Source organism: Cokeromyces recurvatus (assembly GCF_025118155.1).
Source record: "Cokeromyces recurvatus strain NRRL 2243 chromosome Unknown BX663scaffold_17, whole genome shotgun sequence".
NCBI lineage: Eukaryota > Fungi > Mucoromycota > Mucoromycetes > Mucorales > Mucoraceae > Cokeromyces > Cokeromyces recurvatus.
Window position 1 is genome coordinate 288733 of NW_026251403.1, and position 19296 is coordinate 308028.

The 19296-nt window shown below is 30.9% G+C and overlaps 8 protein-coding genes across 8 annotated transcripts; 3 read left to right on the top strand and 5 right to left on the bottom strand.

Moving 5' to 3' along the window:
• The first annotated feature begins 531 nt into the window (after positions 1-531).
• BX663DRAFT_513560 (F/Y-rich N-terminus-domain-containing protein) lies at positions 532-2918 on the top strand. The gene is made up of 6 exons (XM_051528167.1): positions 532-851; positions 1001-1136; positions 1273-1516; positions 1630-2267; positions 2332-2493; positions 2580-2918. Exons 1-6 carry the CDS (start codon positions 770-772, stop codon positions 2872-2874), a joined length of 1557 nt encoding a protein of 518 aa, XP_051381638.1. The 5' UTR covers positions 532-769; the 3' UTR covers positions 2875-2918.
• A 3375-nt stretch (positions 2919-6293) lies between these two features.
• Positions 6294-7202, bottom strand: BX663DRAFT_531735 (uncharacterized protein; the record flags this gene model as incomplete). Its single annotated transcript, XM_051530402.1, has 1 exon — positions 6294-7202. One exon carries the CDS (start codon positions 7200-7202, stop codon positions 6294-6296), a length of 909 nt encoding a protein of 302 aa, XP_051381639.1.
• Positions 7203-7626: 424 nt separating this feature from the next.
• BX663DRAFT_513573 (uncharacterized protein) lies at positions 7627-7914 on the bottom strand. The gene has a single exon (XM_051528168.1). The coding sequence runs from the start codon at positions 7841-7843 to the stop codon at positions 7655-7657; it is 189 nt and encodes a 62-aa protein (XP_051381640.1). The 5' UTR covers positions 7844-7914; the 3' UTR covers positions 7627-7654.
• Positions 7915-8076: 162 nt separating this feature from the next.
• Positions 8077-8787, bottom strand: BX663DRAFT_437109 (uncharacterized protein; the record flags this gene model as incomplete). Its single annotated transcript, XM_051523216.1, has 1 exon — positions 8077-8787. A coding segment is annotated over one exon (711 nt), but the record flags the coding sequence as incomplete, so codon positions are not given.
• Positions 8609-10684, bottom strand: BX663DRAFT_100247 (uncharacterized protein). Its single transcript, XM_051521463.1, has 7 exons — positions 10572-10684; positions 10406-10496; positions 10231-10347; positions 10085-10177; positions 9372-10033; positions 8857-9311; positions 8609-8698 (listed from the first exon to the last, which is right to left on the bottom strand). The coding sequence occupies exons 3-6, from the start codon at positions 10307-10309 to the stop codon at positions 9102-9104; spliced, it is 1044 nt and encodes a 347-aa protein (XP_051381642.1). The 5' UTR covers positions 10310-10347; positions 10406-10496; positions 10572-10684; the 3' UTR covers positions 8609-8698; positions 8857-9101.
• Positions 10685-13380: 2696 nt separating this feature from the next.
• On the bottom strand, positions 13381-14052 carry BX663DRAFT_513587 (ubiquinol-cytochrome C reductase hinge domain-containing protein; the record flags this gene model as incomplete). The annotated part of the gene is made up of 4 exons (XM_051528169.1): positions 13911-14052; positions 13775-13855; positions 13667-13710; positions 13381-13614 (listed from the first exon to the last, which is right to left on the bottom strand). Coding segments are annotated over exons 1-4 (161 nt in total), but the record flags the coding sequence as incomplete, so codon positions are not given.
• Positions 14053-14818: 766 nt separating this feature from the next.
• On the top strand, positions 14819-16423 carry BX663DRAFT_513590 (uncharacterized protein). Its single transcript, XM_051528170.1, has 3 exons — positions 14819-15112; positions 15171-15442; positions 15494-16423. Exons 2-3 carry the CDS (start codon positions 15238-15240, stop codon positions 16399-16401), a joined length of 1113 nt encoding a protein of 370 aa, XP_051381644.1. The 5' UTR covers positions 14819-15112; positions 15171-15237; the 3' UTR covers positions 16402-16423.
• Positions 16424-16501: 78 nt separating this feature from the next.
• On the top strand, positions 16502-17766 carry BX663DRAFT_513592 (mitotic checkpoint protein BUB3-like protein). The gene is made up of 5 exons (XM_051528171.1): positions 16502-16621; positions 16680-16810; positions 16886-16968; positions 17022-17430; positions 17495-17766. The coding sequence occupies exons 1-5, from the start codon at positions 16511-16513 to the stop codon at positions 17748-17750; spliced, it is 990 nt and encodes a 329-aa protein (XP_051381645.1). The 5' UTR covers positions 16502-16510; the 3' UTR covers positions 17751-17766.
• Positions 17767-19296: the final 1530 nt, after the last annotated feature.

A 19296-nucleotide genomic window follows, 5' to 3' on the forward strand; every position in this document is an offset into this window, starting at 1 on the left:
CGTGCTCCTATTTTAAAGTAACGGAAAAACTTGTTCCCCTCAGATAGAAATAAATTCTTTTTTTCTATTTACCAAGCATGAAATCAATTTATTATATTAACGTCATACATACATGTATACATTAACATTAAAAAGATCTATGATAAATATGTTAATAATTTTAATTTTTTATTTAGAGAACCGATCCAATTTTTTTTTTTAATATGATAAATTCAGTATAAATCAACCGAGTAATAATGGAAAGACATGTGAATCAATGCTAATAACGTTCTTAGCATTAACTTGTAATCATTGTAAGAAAGACACATATTCCACAGTTTCTTTAAACATCATTGCCACTTCCAGTAAATAAATGTTATTATTGTTCTAGATTTATTTATTTTTTATTTTATTTTATTAATACAAAGACAAAGACAAGTTATATGTGTGCCCTACATTTTAAACATAAATCCCGCTTTTTAGTCGTGGTTTCAAGCACATAAAATTGGGTCCTAAAATTTATTTATTTTATTTTATTTTTTTTTTTTTTTTTTTTTTTGTAGTAAATAATATCATTATTCCAATTTTTTCCCTTTTTCTTTTTCTTTTTATATCTATAAATCTCTTTTCTATTTTTTTCTTCTTCTTTCATATTAAAACGTATTTTCGATAGCCCCTTTATTTTCTCGCTTTAAGCAAATAAATATTCATTATTCTTTTTTAAGAACTTCGCCTATATCCTGATTTAATTCATACATTTATAGTTAAGCAGTAGTCATTATCAGTAATTATGAACGGTCATCAATCTATGTCAATCAATCAAATATTACAACCAACAACAAGAGAAGAAGAGAAGAAGATGCTCGGAAAAGGTACACAAAATTTATCTTTTGCTGCTTTTTTTTTATTTTATTTTTTTTATTTTTTATTTCTTTATTTTTATTTATTTATTTATTTATTTATTTTCTTTTTTCTTTTTACGTGTTTCGAATTAAATACTAAATAATTCAATTTCTTGTAGTTAAAATATTTTATACCTTTAAAGGATCTAATACACATTGTTTATGTACTTTTGATTTTGAGCTTGATAATTACAAAGATAGAAAATGGATCAGTATACCTCTAAAACAATGTTTGAAAGCTGTTTGTTCTTCATGGTAAATATAAATAATAATAATTTCAACAAAAATAACTTTTTTTTTTATCTATCTATCTCACACACACACACACACACGCACACACACATACTTTCTCTCTCTCTCTCTCTATGTGTGCGTGTATTTATTTAAATAGTCCCGATCAGTTGATGAATAACAATGCAGCTATTTACAGTGCAAACTTTGAAGATAGTTTAACTGCAGAAAATTGGACACCTCTTCATGATTCACAAACAAACATAATTTGGGAAGGTCATGGTGTATTATCGAATATTTTGAATGATGATAATAATGAGGCTCAAGTAACAGGCAAAATAACAGAATCTGATAAATCAAGTCGATATCATTGTTACATTGAAGTTCTTATTCAACTTCATCCTGTAAGGAACATCAAGCATTTAATATAACGCATACTAACCCTTCCCCTTTTTATATACATATATAATATGACACATGTACATATATTATTTATACGTATATACATATATGATAGATACATCATTCACCATTACAGCAAAATTATGCAGAGTATTATCTTCCCCCTATGCGCTCCATTTGGACAGATTCATCTTCAACTTCACCTATTTTATCTTCAAGAACATCCCATCCTGTACCAGATCGTTTACCATCTCTCAATTTACATAAAAATGAAGGCCATTATTCAGTTTTCCCACCTGCATTAGATCCTAATTGGCCAGGAAGTCGATATGATTCAAATAGTTTTGAGCATGAAGCGATTAAAAGAAGAAAAATTGCCCCTAATAATGACGATAATGAAGATAATAAGAAGATGGATACTCATAATTTAGTATTAATAAATCAACAACAGACTTCATCTAAATCGATACCAAACTTACCTAATCTTATGCGAACCTCATTATCAACACCACATATAAATCCCACCTTTGATACCTATTATCATCAATCGAGAAGAAAAAAGAGAGATACAAAGCCTCCTAATGTGAACGATGTTCGTCCTTTTGTCGAAATTGAAAAGGGACCTGATGGTAAATATATTTTACCTGCAGAAGTTGATTCTTGGACAGTATTAAGTTTAGGTAAAGTTATATGGGATAAAGCAGCATTTCATAATCAAAGATATATATATCCTGTAGGATATCGAGTTAAAAAGTAAATAATAATAATGAATGGTATACAAAAGAAGAAAAAAATAGATATTAATTTAAATTATTAGATGGTATAGAAGTATGGTAGATCCTCATAGTGATACACAATATACTTGTGAAATTTTAGACGGTGGTGATGAACCCATTTTTCAATTAACTGCAGATGATAATCCAAATGAATGTTGGAGAGGTCCAACTCCTACTACAGTTTGGACCATTGCAGTGAGGAGGTATGAGAGAGCTTTGATTCCTTTCTCCCATTTTTTTTTTATTTTTTACTATGAACACTATTTATTCACTTTATTATTACTACTAGGGCATTCGCAATTCGTAATATGGACTATGGACATAACCCAGTTGGACCTGATTTCTTTGGACTACGAAAGAATACGATTGCAAAAATGATTCAAGATTTACCTGATGCTGATAAATGTAAAAATTATATTTGGCAAAATTTTGAAGCAATGAGTAACACAAAAGGCAAATCAGTTAGACGAACAAATCCCACTAGACTTAGTTCATCAAGTAGTAGTAGTAGTAGTTCTATTACGGATACTACTAAACTTAAAACAATAGAAGATGAATCTCCAAACTCTATTAAAAGTACATAGCATTCATTCTTACATAATGCTTTTATCTATTTTATAGTCTCTCTCCTTTTCTTTTTTTTTTCTTTTTTTTTTCTTTTTTTTTTCTTTTTTTCTTTTTTTTTCTTTTTCTTTTTTTTTTTTCTTTTTTCTTTTTTTTTTTTTTTTTTAAATTAAATTAAGACTGTAAGATAATATATTTATTTTTTTTTCTATATTTAGTATATTTCAAACAAGTAAGGTTATTATTATTATCGGTACAATTATCTAGCAGAAAGAAATAATATTACAAATCGAATTTTTATTTTTTATTTATTTTGGCTTTTCTCTTTTAATTAAACTTTTACTACTTACTTTAGTATAGCTTTTTGTATTACTGTATACATATTACAGTACCAATAATATACTGACTTCTTCTATTGTGCAATCAACTTAATTTTATGAAATATCATAGAAAAAAGAAAAGAATATCCAAAAGCTGGAATGTTCTCACACATTGTTAGAAGAGATTTTACTAACCAAAACGTCTTTACACTATTTGACAAGAAACAAATATCTCGAACTTTTCTATTTCTTTATTTAGTAATATTTTAATCCAAAATAATCTTATTTTGATGCTTCAGTAAATTTTTATCTTTAAAAAATTTTCCCTTATCAATTTAAGTTTTTACTTTTGACAAAAAAAAAAAATAAAATAACACTAAAACTATTTAATAGAGTTTAACTCAGACAAATAAGCTGTAAGCAGTCATATCTACGGACTTCTTCATCCATTTTGTTCATTTCTATCCGAATTAATGGGGTTTTTTCTTTTTTCTTTAAAAAAAAATAATAATTGACGAATTGTTCTTTTCGATGCAAATTTAATTCGTAAGCCACCAAGAACAGCATTTTACTTCCATAAGCTGAAAGGTCTTGGGAAGGGGAAGTTTTTCTAGTTTGATATTAATAATATCATACGATGCAGTTGCTGCCCTCCTCTAGAACCGTATTTTTTTTTTTTTGATCCAACTTTTAACAATAATTTTATCATCATCCGTTTTTTTTTTTTACACCTTAATCTTATTGTTCTCCTACTAATGCTAACATGAGAATTCAACTTGCTTACATTAAATATCACCAATTGTATTCTTGCTAGCTGGGTAAATGGTACATTTTCTTTAAAAAAATAAAATAAAATTGTCAAGCCATTCTGTACTGAATCCCTATCTAGGAAATTTAAAAAAAAGAAAAAAAAAAAGTCATTAAAAACATGAAAGAAAGTGTGTAGTGTAGTGTATTATCAATACGATAATTTTATTATTGTGCAAAAGTCTTTTCCTTCTTCTATTGTTCTGGACTCATCTTTTGAAAACATGTCTTTTCTTTAAGGAAATCTTATCTAAACACTTTTTCTGATCTCTTCTCACCAAAAAAAAAAAAAAAAAACTTATATTCTCGTCAAGATAGTCTATAAAGTGATTTATAAAATGCTTTGTAAAGTCATTATAATTACTTTCTTTAACATGATGACAAGTCTTTGATGTTTCTTTTTTTTTTCTTTTTTTTTTTTATCTAGATAAGCTTACATTTGCTGAAATATATTTCCTTTTAATAATGGTGTTCTTGACATTTTTGAACTAAAGTAATTTGTTTAGGTTTAGCTCTGAAGAATCAGAAGATAAATATGTATTCATATATTCTCTTCCAGTAATGAGTTTCTCAACTTCGTCCAAAGTATGATTTAATAGGTTATCCTGTCATCGTTGTAATAAATATTTCATTTCTAAATTGTTGTCCATAACGCTTTTTATAAATGATAGTGTATCTCCCTGCTCTTCCTTTTATATTATTACTATTAGTCGTTTATTTATTTTATTTTTCTTCTTCCTATCTTTAGCTGAACAAAAAATCAAAGTTTCCTAAGCTGATTTTTTTCAATCATCATCAGGCCCCTGGGGAGAGGAAGACATGAGAGATTACAACATAGGCATTATTGTTGTTAATTATGAATTGAGCTTTAATTTGGATGGCTCGGGTACCAATAGGAGCTTCATCTTTGGTTTCAAGTCAGGTTAGCATCATCAAAATATAATTTATTTATTAGGAAAACGCAATTATTCAAGTTAATTCATGCTGATCTCCGCCTACTATACGTCTCAAACTATGTCCTTCTTCTCTTTATTATACCAAAAAAAAAATTCAAGTGATTATTTCCTTCTACTGCTTTCCTGTTCAGCGTCCTTTGATAAAAATAGATACCAATAACTTTCTTTTTTTTTCATATAAATTGATATTGTCTTTTTTTTTTTTTTTTTTTTTTTTTTTTTTTTTTTTTTTTAAAAATAAAAATAAAAATAAAATAAAAGTTCTTTACCAGACGTGATCTTTACTAGCTGCAATCGGGATTTCGTTGCTGTAATTGATTACAACATCCCTTTAAGCAACTAACTAGCTGGAGTAAAGCTACCGTGGGAGGGTAGAGGAGGAAAAGGAGAAGAGAGGAAGAGGAGGGGGGGTGTTTCTTGTCTAGCTTTATGTCGTCATTTGCCTGCCTGACTTAATTATCTAATGTGGATAAGCTTTCATACTTTTATCGACTGAACTAACTATTTTTTTTTATCTTAAATTTCATTATTAACTGTTACGATATAGCAGTGTTTCATTTCGTCCAAGTATATACTTATATTTTCTAAATGTCAAGACTAAAGGACACGTTGAACTTGCATGCTAACAGGGTAATTAATCATTTTTATTTTATTTCTTGGCAAAAGAAAAAAAAATAAAAACCCTGCTTTTCAATTTGGCGAATAAAATCTATGAATCAACTTCTTCCATCGCCACACTCAAACTTGTTCATAAAAAAAAATGTCCTAATTTATCATTGTAGTAGTAAAATAAAAGACTCGTTTATATATGACGAGAAATACAAGACAGAAATAAAAAAACTACTTTTGCTTTTATGTTAAAACGACAGATTTCCCTATTTTCTTATACATTATACACCTTGTGCCAAACAAATATTAAAATAAAATAAAGTGTCGTGCTTTAAAAAAAAAAGTTAGTATCATATGATTTAGTGGACTACTACGATTAAGAAGAATTTTATTTAAAAAATTAAAAATGACCAATGAGCACATAGCATTTATATATGCTGTTTTGCCCTGGTCAGATCGCTATGGAAAAAAAGGAAAGAAAAACCCTTTTGGGATAAAAGGGAAAATGTTAAAGTATATGTATAAGTGTAGTGGACTACTACGATTAAACATTTTTTTTTTTTATTATTTTTATAAATTTAAAAAGCGACCTATGGGCACATAATATCTTTATTATATTGGATTGCCCAGGTCAGTTCAAATTATGTGAAAAAAGTATCTAAAAACCCTCTTATGGGACAAGAGGTAAAAAGGTAAAGGAAAGGAAGAAGAGAAAGTGAGAAAGAAAGGGGAATATTGCTAACAAGTTTAAAGAGACAACCAGTTGAGTAATTTTCTGCCTGGATCAAGAAGTGGAGGGGGTAGTTTATCGTGCATTAAATAATCTATTTCCTGTAGAATGGTACACATAACTGGCCAGCGATAGAACCAAGCAGAAACATCCTGAGAATTTCGGTGCTTATGCTGAGGGAGATGATTTAAAAGAAAGGAAAGGGGATCTGCAATTGATCGTGGCAAGAATAAACGAGTGTGCATGTGCAAGCATTCAGTGGCGTGTGACCGACTAAAGTGTACATGAGGATGATATGGACAGGCTTTAGGTATTCCTCCGGGTAACCAACCAAGACGCCATCGAATAGTTCGACTACGCTCACTGTGTGTCATGGGTAACCAGAGTATCGGGTCAATAATCAGATTAGGGCGGCAAGAGGAAAGCAAAACAGAATGTGTCTCGTCACGTAGTTGTTGAAAACTCTCTTCAAGAAATTCTCGACGATGTTTTCGAAAGGAGCGTTTGTCTAACGGAATGGAATTGGCGGCACAGAGTCTCCAGCATGATGTTTGAATGAGTTTATACCATTGAGTGTTGAAAGCGGAGGCGTGAAGTTCGGGAAGTAATTTAGCGAGCAAGGTATCATCCGGTAAGTCAATAGCACGGAAAACGAATTGGGCCTGCAGAATGGATACCCTAACCTTCATTGATGGTTGGTTTACCATATGAAGCATCACCTTTACTGACGATCGACTAGAGCCACCAAATATCCGTCTTATGCATGTGTTTTGACAAGATTCCAGTTGTTGGATATTCTTTGCACTAAGTAGACTAATAGCTAGACCATATTCGAGCTGTGGTCGGACTATCTGCGTGTAGAAGCGAGTAGCGAGTAACCGATCAAATCCCTTGGGATTAACCCCAATAGATGCCATTTGGTTCATTGTTTGTAGGGCTTTGTTAGTATTATTTTGTACTAGTTGAGCTGTATCTAAGAATCCTCCTATCTTGATGGGGAAAAGGAAATTTATACATATCATTTAATAATTAATTTTAAGGCACTTTAATAATTAATTTTAAGGCACTTTAATAATTAATTTTAAGGCACTTAATAATTAATTTTAAGGCACTTTTTAAAAAAACTACAGCAACCAGTATTCCCACGTGGGACTACTACAGTTTTTACGCTTTAAATTTGGACGAAGTTAGTTTTTTTCTGGACGAATCAAAATAAATTTTTAAATATTTAGTTTACCTTTTTTAGACAAACGAAGAAGAAGTGAGATTAGTTTTTAAACAAAGTAAACATAATTTTCAGACGCTTACCTGTAAAGCATCCAAACAACAGAAGTTGAGTGAATGTGGTCATCTAAATACACTAGGTAAGCTGTGTTTATTACAGCGATGACTGTGGCGGTGTGGTGGTGGTGGTAGTGCGTTGAAAAGGTGTTGGTCTTTCTCGTCTCTGCCAAATGCTGATAGAGATTGTCATCATGTTTCGGGAGGCATTAATGTCTCTTTGCCAAAGAGTATGACAAGAAGAACAGACCAGTACACTCAATCTAGTAACAGGCGAGGCTGGCATCAAGGTTAGAGTTTGGCATTTACTGCATACTTTGGATGTTCGGAACTCGTCAATTGTGATTGTGATAAGTTGTCCAGCCGCTTCTCGCCTTTTCAGCGCGCGCCATAAAATACCCGTCACCCCACATCTGAGCGTCCTGATCTTATTGGTGTCCTTATTGAACATTCCACTTCCAAATACTATCAGAGGAACCTTTGTCTTGTCTTCTTTGTATTTGATGGGTCTCCATTTGTTCAGTTTTTCTCTAAAGAAAAAAAAATTGAATTAATAACTGTTTGAATATATTCAAGTAGAAAATATTTATACTTGATAGTATCGTTCTTATTTGGTTTCTTCTTTCTTTTCTTCTTTTGTTTCTTCTTTTTCTGCCTCTTCTTGTTTCTCCTACTTCGATTATATTTGGTGTCGCCATTTATAAGCATATTGACCATAGTTTCTTGTACTTTTTGCCTCCCTTGATAAAGTTGGAAGCGTTTTTTTGCAGTACTGGAATTGTAAAAGTTGAATAAAGTATTTATGTTATCAAACAGATATTGAACATAGTCTAAAAAACGCTCCGGGTTTGATGTCTTGGTTGTGGGGATTCTTGATTCAATATCCTCTATTCCGTTTTGACTTTTCAAAAATTGCTGCTGGGCAGAAAAAACAGTCGAACCAGTAAGATGATAATACTCCTTAGTACTGCAGCGGATTATTGGGTGCCTAGACTCGTTTAAACCACTTACAGCAGTGAATACAGACTTTCTCCCAGGGTCAACAAAAATTGGATGATAATCCTTTGCTACTTCTGGTAAAGTGAAGTCGCGAAGAGTCAACTCAAAGCGTTGCAAAGAAGGACCGTAACTGGCTTGACATCTTTTGTAAAACAAAAAATCCACAACAAACCCATCAGTCCGTATCAAGTTTCCAAAAAGGATCTGGTTGTTTCCATCTGGTGTTAATTCAGCAATGCTACAAATATAAAAGTAAGAAATACATAAGTCTGATTTGATACAATCTCTATCTATACTCACTCTCTGTATCGCAGTTTCCCAAAATTGAAAACATCATAAAACAATCTTAGCTGTCTTTGAAATCCCCGTGGCAGTGACGTTTTTGTAAAACATGATAAAGCGTTCACACTTATTGTGATTGATCTCCAATGTGCTGATGCTTTTGGTAACACCGAAATGAGCTTTGGCAGTGGGAGTCGCCTCACATCGTAAGGATTATGTTCTTCGATTTCGCGCTCCAATCCGGCATTGAGAAATAATAAAAATTAGACAAATGCACCTGGATCTTTTGCAAGTTCGTTCAAGGTAACTTTTCTGTTTAGTGCCTGCTTGAAAGGTATGCACATATCGCGGATGACTGTTTTTACTCCTTCATTTATGCAGTCATCTTCAGGCCAGATAGAGTTCCCTTGGCAAATGAATTGGTAGCAGTATTCACGAGAGATTGAATCAATTACAGAGCGTTTTGTGACATTCTATTGATTTGTTATGTAAGTGATTGTCATAAAAAAAGAAAAATGAAATGTTACACTTACCGGTAATAGCATTTGGACCTTGTAGCGAAGAAAAGACAGAAGCTTAAGCTCGAATGTTTCGACAATCATGTTATTATACAGCGTTTCGATTTCAGTGCATGCTTCTGAGATACACTGACTGGCACCTGGAAGAAGTGTGATATTCACTCTGGCATGTCTGTATCTGTTATGAAAATCGTTCCAAATATTAATTAATTCGGCTGGTATGTCTTTCTGGTTTGTGATTCTTTGGCTGTTTATCAGTTGACACATGCTGTACCAAAAGTTTTTCTTAAAGATACCATTGTGGACTTGTCCACTTGGGTTCAACAAGACATAGTAATTCACAAAAATTTTGGCTCTAACTGTGATATCCCTCACGGCAGCACATGTCTGTATGATGTTAGATTTAATATGGCGGTGAGCTTGATTGATACAACTATCAAAAAGTAATTTTCTTGTGAACGCCTTGTAATTAGTGCCAAGGTTCTGTTCTAATACTTTAGCTTTAGGTGTTATATTGTATGGACATAGGGGAGATCTTGTTGTAGAATGATTATCACCACAGCATTTCTTACAATGAAGATTGGTCACATTATCATTTGTGGTCTTTTGTCGTTTTGCTGTTTGTTTAGCTTGCTTCAAATTTTTGCTTTGCTTTCTTTTCTTGCTTGAAGTTCCAACTATACGTAATCATTATTATATATAAATAGTATAATATTAAATTGCCGTACCATCATCAGCGGCTGCTTCTTTGTAAAACTTGCACTTGTAGTAGTTTTTATTGAAATGTCCTACTTCTTCACAGTCGGTACACTTGGCGTTTGCTATAATATCAGTTAGTAAAAACTTTTATATACATTTTTTATTAAGTTCTGACCTTCATTAAATACCAGTCGATTGTTGAAAACCGTTTCTTTCTTTATTTTAATAATGCCAGACCGATATTCATTAGACATGTTCAATAAAGTAAGAAAGTGAAAGAAAACCAGTTTATCTAAGATTTTTTTTTTTAAGAAAAAAGGTGATTATACGGACAACATTTATCTTATTACTGGTGGTGGGTGTGGTGTGGGATCTCGCCGAGCGGAGGTTGTCATTTTTTTTTTCGACCTTTGCTTATGGTTCAAACGCTTGAAGCTATCACTAGTTGTGTTGTAAGCAAAATGTTTATAAAGGATTATTTGGCTTATGATTATAAAATTAGGCACACCTACTTGCCCTCCAAGCTAAGCTTTCAAGCTTTCTTCAAATAAATTCAGTCTCAAAGAGCCACCTGCATCTACTGTCTCTCGGCGCGCAGGACTAGAAATTATTATTTGGCAATTATTAATTAGCATTCTAACATTATTGGATGTCTAGTAGGTAAAAAAGTCTAAACATGCATCTAATTTCCATTTTTACTTTTTCCAAAAAAGGTAAGCTAAATGTCTTAAAATTAATTTTGATTCGTCCGGAAAAATACTAACATTGTCTGATTTTGAAATGTAAAAACTGTATTAAATATTTTTATTTATTGAGAAAAAAGAAAAAAAAAGAAAATTAAAAAAATTAAGATGGCCAGTAAGTGCATAGTATGTATAATATATTGGATTATCCAAGTCAGTTTAAGATACATGAGAAAAGAAAATATTATAAAACCATGTTAAGAGACAAAAGAAAGGAAAAGAAACAAAAAAGAAAAGGGAGAAATAGAAAGAAAATTTATACTATCAAGCCCTGTTGGACAAACCAATGGAATTAGTTTCTTTCTGCCAGAGTGAAAAATGAGATGAAGATACTAACTAATCCATTTTATGAAGAATGGTGCAGATAATTGGTCTGCGGTAAAGCCATGCAAATATATATCTTGGGAGATACCTAGGCTTATGCTGAAGCAAAAAGATTTTAAAAGGAAAGAGGGGGGAGGGCCCTTAATTGTTGGTGGTGACAAGTATAAACAAGTGTGTATGTGTTGATATTCAATAACATGCGATCGACTCATATGAGAGTACAGATGATAAAGACAGCATGTTCTTTTTTTTTTGGAGGGACGCACCAGCAATCAAGATGCTATTAAATGACACGGCTACTACGTTCATTATAGGACTTGGGCGGTTTAAGTATGAGATCAATAGTAGGGCAAGGTTGTAGACAAGTGATACATAGTTTCAAGTTGCGATCATCACGTGGTTCTATAAGTCTTTGCTTAAGAAATAGTTGACGATATATGTATATACATATTTAGAAAAATGAATAAATTATGTATTCATTCGCTCATTTTCACTTTAAAAATAGTCAAAGTCAAGTGAAATGTTAAAGTGATAGAAGAATTTGCTGATGCTAAGCTTTGATTATCAGTATCTTTATGACGATGATATTTACATGTATACTTCTCCAATTACGCCAAGTATATATTCCTCGGTTAAATAACACATTTACTCGTTATATCAAAAAATGCCTCGATAGTAAACATGGATACACTTATATTTTAAAGCTTCACAGAAATTTTATGCATTGTAAAAAATAAAAAGATATCAACTCACATTTTACTTAATTACTCTTATGAAATCAATCTTAGAATTGTCCAAAACACTGATAGATATTGTTAAATAAAAGAATGATATTGAGCTTATACACAATGTTAACCATCTTTTAAACACACTACTCTTACTGCATTCTCTCTTAATTTTAAATATAAAAAGTTTATCCAAAATTTTGAATAAAAAACGTACTGTCTACTCATGCAAAATAAGTTACCATTGACTGTTTCTTTTAGATCAGTTTCCTTTCTAAAATGGAATTCATATTTATATACATACGGAACTACTTTTATATATATAAAAGACGTGTATCTCCATTTTTACTTAATCCTAAGAAAATAACATGCAGATTACCTATCTTTTTCTCTCTCACTCTCTTTTTTTTATTGCATATCGTTTCTTCTACCTTTTCCTTCTTCTTCTTATTTTTGGAGAGGTATTTTATTTCCTTGATTTATACAAAGCAGATTTCATGGACGAAATAGCATCTCGCGATAGAGTAGTTTTTTTTATTAAATTATAACTTAATAGAGAATTACTCTTCAAAAAGCATTATTCATAAATTAAAGCACCGACCGAAGTATCTGTTTCCCCACTTTTTTTTTTTTTTTTTTTTTTTTTTTTTTTGAAAAGATTGAACAAATGGAGACCCCTTGTTTATAAAAACGACAAAACAAGAGTTTAGCTAGTCGTCCTCGGTGACGGTATGTTCGGAAAAGATCTTGTCAAGCTAAAAGGGAACCGCTGCGGGGTGGTAGGCAAGCTGTTCAAGACGTTGAAAAAGTGAGAGACTGAAGGTCAACGGATCGTCACAACGATCAATGCATTTAAAACCTCCATTACATGTAGTCATTGTTTTTTTTTTCGACAAGCAAGAAGTCATAAACACTCCCGGTTTCAAGGACTGTGGTGTTTTCAGTTGTCCCGAATGCGGAAAAGTATGGCAACGGGATGTCAATGCTGCTTTAAACATGAAGACAATCTCGAAGGCAGTTTGGTCAGGCCAAGGAAGATCAGACGTTTTTAAGCCAAAGAAGAATACTACCAATTTATCCGAAAGACGTTTGTGCCTAAAAAAAAAAAAAACTCGTATCGCCGTATTAAAAATGGTTTCCTTTTCTCAAAGTATTAAGATCATTACAGGTAAAAAAAAAGTCTAAACATAAATCTCAATTCGTCTGAAAACTAATTCCTTTTTTTGTCTCAATTTCATTTCTTATTCTTCTGAAAACTAATTTTGATTTGCCCAAAAAAATACTAACATTATCTGAATTTGAAGTAGTACAATAAATCCACTTTTTGATCCAGGCAAGAAATGACTTAACTAGGTTGTCCCTTTAAACTTGTTAGCAATATTTCCCCCCTTTCTTTCTCACCTTCTCTTCTTCTTCCTTTCCTTTACCTTTTTACCTCTTGTCCCGTAAGAGGGTTTTTAGATACTTTTTTTTTTCACATAATTTGAACTGACCTGAGCAATCCAATATAACAAAGATATTATGCGCCCATAAGTCACTTTATAAATTTTAATTTATAAAAATAATAAAAATAAAAAATGTTTAATCGTAGTACAATAAATAAACAAAAAAAAAAAAACCAATATGATTGACAGTGTATACATCTATATTAGGCCTTGTATATTATATATGTGTTGTATACATATTTTTCTTAGAAAAAAAAACAAAATAAATACTTCATAAATAAAGGGTTGTTTATTTAGTGGCAGCCATGATTTTTGGAGCAGCCTATAATAAAAGGGGTCAATATCCATAACTTTAATACGAAATAACTACTTACACAAGCATCAGCACAATGCATAAAGTGGAAAAACTCTTCAACACCTATAAAATAAATAAATATAAAAAGTCCTGACATTCGTATACATGTATATAAATATTAATTTACAATTTTCACTTGAACCGTTTTCAACACGTTCATTACATTCATCAAGATGTTTCTTTAAAGCGGAACATTTCTCAGTACATTCTACAGATTAAAATGAATATAAAATGGTTTATCTATAAACTATTTCATTTGTTACCTTCCATGATAGCTTCCTTAGGATCCTCGGGTTCTTCTTCTTCCTCTTCCTCTTCCTCGACAACTTCCTCTACGGGCTCTTCTTCTTGAGGCTCCTCATCAGCATAAATAGTAGGAATGAAGCTGGAAAAGAATTCAGAAAGTCCCATGTTTTGTGATTAATGAAATTAAGAATTAGAGTGGGGTTGTTTGAAGTCAAAAGCAATAAAATTAAAAAAAAAAAATGTCAGGACAGTATTTTACCTGGGGATGCATTCCCAATTCTACATCATGACGTCGACAATTTTTTAAGAGTCGCCTTTTAGAGGTGTTTAAAAATTGGTTTCAAAAAAAAAAAAAAAAAGTAACAATGTATTTGAGCAATTTCGATCTCTTTTATCCTTGTCCATCAAAAAAAAAAAAAAAAAAAAAAAAAAAAAAAAAAAAAAATTAGAGTTATTCGTCATTAAAACAGCAAGTATAAAGTTATGACGCATAGCTATTTTTTTTTCCTCTTCATTTTTGTATGTACAAGTTTCTGCTCTACATGAATTTCATTAATTATTAATTTATCCTTTGCAAATCATACATCTTTTTATTAAATCAATTAGTCCAATAACTTTATTGTAAGGTTTTACAGAGACAATTAATTCTTTAAATGTCTCTATTACCAAAAGACTTATGTTTATTCGTTTATGCTTTTTTCTTTTTTTTGATTTGATGTATAGTATCTAATAAAATTCTTAAACTTTAATGAAATCGAGGTGATTATATCCTAGACTAATCTCATTTATCAGATTTTTCTTTTTGGGAGTTAATATTTGTGCGAATAAGGTTAAAGAAGCATTTATTCATATTTTCTGCTTATGAAATTGAAAAGAATTTTATTTTAAATTCCCTTTTTTTTCTTTCTTTCTTTTCTTTCCCTCTATTTATCATTATTATTATTATCTTTGAATAATGACTGCTTCAAATATATTAAAATGGATACTTGACATTAAAGATAATCGATTTTTTGAAGTTCAATCAAGTCCAACAGAATTCCAAATAAAACAAGTACTGATTAAATCACTTTGTGTAAATACTTAATCTAATCGTTTCGATAAAGGTTGTCCATGCAAATATTCCAAAAGATTGGATTGAAATATTAGTTGTAGAGTTAATTAATGACGATTATGCTATACCTGCCATTTTTGAGCCAGATGCTATAAGAACACAGCTTAGGTAAAATGGGAATTTTTTTTCTTTTTCTTGATGATTAACCAAAAAAAAAAAAAAATAGTGTGCCGGATTTAAATAAAGAACATTTCAAAGAATTAAAAGACAAAGTTGTGGAAATTAGTAAACACATGATTGGTGTGTGTTGTGTTAACAATAAAGTATACCCATATTTGATTATATTAGAATTCAATTATGAGCCAAAGGCAGTAGAAAGGCCTTTTAGGAATGCACAATGTGTGTATAAGAATGATGAAATCAAAGAGTGGATCGATAATCTGAATCGTAGTGTACAACATCTTGATCGACCTTTGTCAACTTACTTCAAATCAAGAGGTAAAAGAACAAAAAAAAAACATGTAACATTTTTCTCATTATATTTTATAGAATTAGGGAAAAAGTATCCAACTTTTAAACAAATTGAACCCATGTTGGAATTCATTTTATCTAAATTATACGAAAATTTAAACAATGATTCTACGACAGTAACTAAACAATCAGTCAATCAACCATATTCGACAACAGAATTGTCAGTGGGAAAAGACGAAATGAGAAGAACGAAAGACGAAAGAAAGAGAACCCAAACTGAAAATTTAATAAAAAAGGATGTTAAACATGCATCAGTAACTTTACACGAAAAACAAGGATCGCAAACAAAAGTTGCACCAAAACAAAAGACCAATAAGCGTTCAATTATGGATGATATATTTGCAAATTATGATTATAAACCAAAGAAAAGAAAGGAGATAAACGCATCCATTTCACAACAAAGCGTAGCTGATAAAAAAGACGTTTCTAATGAAGCAGAAAGAACATCAAGACAACAACTTGGAAAGAAGAATGAACCTGAATTATCAAAACCAAATACAGAAGCTGCTTCACACTCTGAAAATACGATTAAGTCTACAATACCTAAATGTATCCATTTAATATCTGCTAAAGAGTATCAAAAAACAGTAGAAGCTCGATTTAATGCAATGACAATTATACCTGATGAAGAATGTATTATACCTTCTTCACAAATCTCTATAACGAAAACATCCGTAGAGAATAATCTAACAACCACCTTAAATTCAAGCAATACTACTACCAATCATATACATTCAGGTAAACAAATCAAGAGGTTTTTATCTGATAACGACTTGAGAATAGAAGAATATCGACTATCTTCACTATTAGATGTGTTATCTGATTTTAATATAGAATATGAGAAAATAATAATAGAATCCAATCCCTATAAAAAACGTAAACATTTTTCAAAATTGAGAACAGTGAATGCCCTTTTGCATTTTTAATAGTTGCATAAAATAAAGTCACAATAGAATCCTTTAAGTGTTTTTTAATTTTTTTTTATAATTATTTTTTTTTTTTTATTTTTGGTGACAAAAAAAAAAAAAAAAAAAAATGAAGGATCCAACACAAATAGAATTAAGAGATCCACCAAGAGATGGCATAACAAATATTTGTTTTCATCCTGAAGACCCTAATATATTATTGGCTTCCTCTTGGGATAAGGTATTTTTTTATTATTACTGAATTCTAATTTTTATTTGTTAATAATGAAGCTTATTAGACATTACGAGTATATAACATTGAACAAAATGAGTTGATTAAAGTGTTCAATACCGACTCAGTCATTTTGGACTGCTGTTTTGGCAGCAATGATACGGTTTATTTTGGAGGTTTAGATAAGAAAGTTAAAATGTATGCCCCCCCCTTTTTTTTTTTTTTTTTTTTTTTTTTTTTTTTTTTATACATGTACTAACAGTTATAATTTAGGATTGATTTAAATACAAATACGGAAAAAGTGATTGGAACACATGATGAAGCCGTTAGTTGTGTATGCTGGGGAAAATTAACAAGTAATTATATATAAAGTAGAATATATATTTTAGATTTCTTATATTATTTGTAGATAAAATATATACTGGTTCTTGGGACAAGACACTTCGTATATGGGATCCTTCTAAATTAACAGAAGAAAAAATATTTAAATTAGAGCACAAAGTTTATAGTATGGATGTGCAAAACGACAAATTAGCTATAGCAATGAGTGATCGTAAAACACTTATTTACAACATTTTAGACATGTCTTCAGTTTGGCAATCAAGAGAGACAACATTACGATACATGCTAAAATGTGTTCGTTTAATGCCAAACGGTGAAGGATATGCATGCTCTTCTATTGAAGGTCGAGTCGCCATAGAATATTTTGATATGACACCTGAAATACAATCAAAGAAGTATGCATTTAAATCCCATCGTCAAACAATTAATGATAATGAAGTTGTGTATCCAGTTAATGCACTTGCATTTCATCCCAAGTAAGTTGAAACAATTGATAATGGTTCTAATTATGAAATTGATTTTTTTTTCTTTTTTTTATAGGTATGGTACATTTGCATCAGGTGGATCAGATTGCGTAGTTTGTATTTGGGATGGTGTTCATCGAAAACGACTCAAGATGTTTCCAGGATATCCAGAAGAAATTGCAAAATTAGCTTTTTCACCTGATGGTAAAAAGTTAGCTATTGCTAGTAGTTATGTTTATGATGAAGGAGAACGAGATCATGCTCCAGATACAATATTTATTAAGACTATTGAGGATAGTGATGTAGCCCCTCGAAACATACAGCGTACATAAATAATAATAATAATAATAATAATAAAAGACCATAAAAAAAAACTTAATTAGAAACTTACATACTTGTTACGCGCTAGAAAAATTATGCTGTCGCGCTTTTAAAAATAAGATTGTGTGTTTGTTCTTTAGAGTGTCATTCCAGATTTAAATACAACGATATATGATCTAGCTTTCATATTTTCATATCTAGATTTATTATCCAGACATAAACACACTAATAAATGCATATGGCTTTCATTAAATAATACCAAGAAACTTAACATCAATAAATGCAAAAGTACATTCACAAGACAAAATATACAAGAGCAATAACTATCAGCAACTGTATATTTAATTGATCAAGCTATATATTTGAATATCCTTGATTAACAAGAAGAATTAAAAAAATAATTCTCACAATATCTATTATTGGATCAATATATATATCAGGGACTATGCTTTAATTTCCATATAATAAAATTAAATTGTTATAATTTATAATAGTCAAACATAACAATCCAAATAATACCTACAGTATGACTTAATATTGACGTCGTTATAAATATTTTATTATGAGTGTAAATTCATTTTTTTGTGCACTAGTACGGGTGTAGTCTAATGTACTATATTGCAAAAGTGAAGGCTAAGTAAGATACAATAGAGCCATCTTTGGACTGTGAGTTGAGAGAGATGCTTAAGAAGAGCATATATTAAAAAAAAGTTCAGAAGGTTGCTAAGGTAGCATATTTCGGATATATGAATTAGGAATGTTAGTGATAGTAGAAAGAAGTAAATACAACTATAGGCTAATTTATTACATAAAAAGGGTCTTAATAAGCTAGTATTGTCTATATGAGCAGATTTTAGTATTTCAGCAGGTGGCCATCATATAAATAAGTTACTTTCAATAGATTGCATTCATTTTTTTTAAAGCGCAACAGCATTTTTTTTCCCAAAATGGGACAGCCAGCCAAGAAAATATTGTTGGTCGTTCCTTCAACAATCCTTGTTGACTGCGACTCGGACTCCAATGTGGTAACAAGCTCCAAGAGCCGCGCTTTATTTTCCTTTTATAGATAAAAAAATAATAATAAAAATAAAAAATATACTAGAATCCCCTTTTTCCCTTTATACCTTCAAAAGCCGCGCATTCGTGGAAAAATTATGAGTGATATCAATTCAACTATTAGCAATGAACGAACATACACCCAAAGCGAAATGGAAGCAATTGTCCGAGATGTCGTCAAAAAAATGGACATTGAGAAAGAAGAAAGAATCAATGGAGTCGAAATCCCAAGACAGGTCTCCGAGGAATTGGAAAACACTCCCACGCATCAACTTACTGAAAATTTCAAAAAGTTTAGAAGAGAAACCCAACGATACGCTTTGGGAGAATGGACAACACCCGAGAAGATCAACAAATCAATTGCCCCTTATCTCAAAAAACACTCAACAGAAACAGCTTTGGTTGTCAACTCCATTTATAAAATCACAGAAAACACCAGATTCCAAGCAAAGGTTGCTATGGAAATCTTTGAACAACTTCAATACGTCTTGGAAGAAGCAG

Bases quoted from the DNA above. Each gene is read 5' to 3' on its own strand.
- BX663DRAFT_513560 (XM_051528167.1), top strand. From the start codon at position 770: ATGAACGGTCATCAATCTATGTCAATCAATCAAATATTACAACCAACA. The intron at 1,137-1,272 runs GTAAATATAAAT...TTATTTAAATAG, and splicing joins AAAGCTGTTTGTTCTTCATG to TCCCGATCAGTTGATGAATA. The intron at 2,268-2,331 runs GTAAATAATAAT...TTAAATTATTAG, and splicing joins GTAGGATATCGAGTTAAAAA to ATGGTATAGAAGTATGGTAG.
- BX663DRAFT_513573 (XM_051528168.1), bottom strand. From the start codon at position 7,843: ATGCCAGCCTCGCCTGTTACTAGATTGAGTGTACTGGTCTGTTCTTCT.
- BX663DRAFT_100247 (XM_051521463.1), bottom strand. From the start codon at position 10,309: ATGTCTAATGAATATCGGTCTGGCATTATTAAAATAAAGAAAGAAACG. The intron at 10,034-10,084 runs GTACGGCAATTT...GATTACGTATAG, and splicing joins AGAAGCAGCCGCTGATGATG to TTGGAACTTCAAGCAAGAAA. The intron at 9,312-9,371 runs GTAAGTGTAACA...ACAAATCAATAG, and splicing joins AGGTCCAAATGCTATTACCG to AATGTCACAAAACGCTCTGT.
- BX663DRAFT_513590 (XM_051528170.1), top strand. From the start codon at position 15,238: ATGATTGGTGTGTGTTGTGTTAACAATAAAGTATACCCATATTTGATT. The intron at 15,443-15,493 runs GTAAAAGAACAA...TATATTTTATAG, and splicing joins AACTTACTTCAAATCAAGAG to AATTAGGGAAAAAGTATCCA.
- BX663DRAFT_513592 (XM_051528171.1), top strand. From the start codon at position 16,511: ATGAAGGATCCAACACAAATAGAATTAAGAGATCCACCAAGAGATGGC. The intron at 16,622-16,679 runs GTATTTTTTTAT...GAAGCTTATTAG, and splicing joins TGGCTTCCTCTTGGGATAAG to ACATTACGAGTATATAACAT. The intron at 17,431-17,494 runs GTAAGTTGAAAC...TTTTTTTTATAG, and splicing joins GCACTTGCATTTCATCCCAA to GTATGGTACATTTGCATCAG.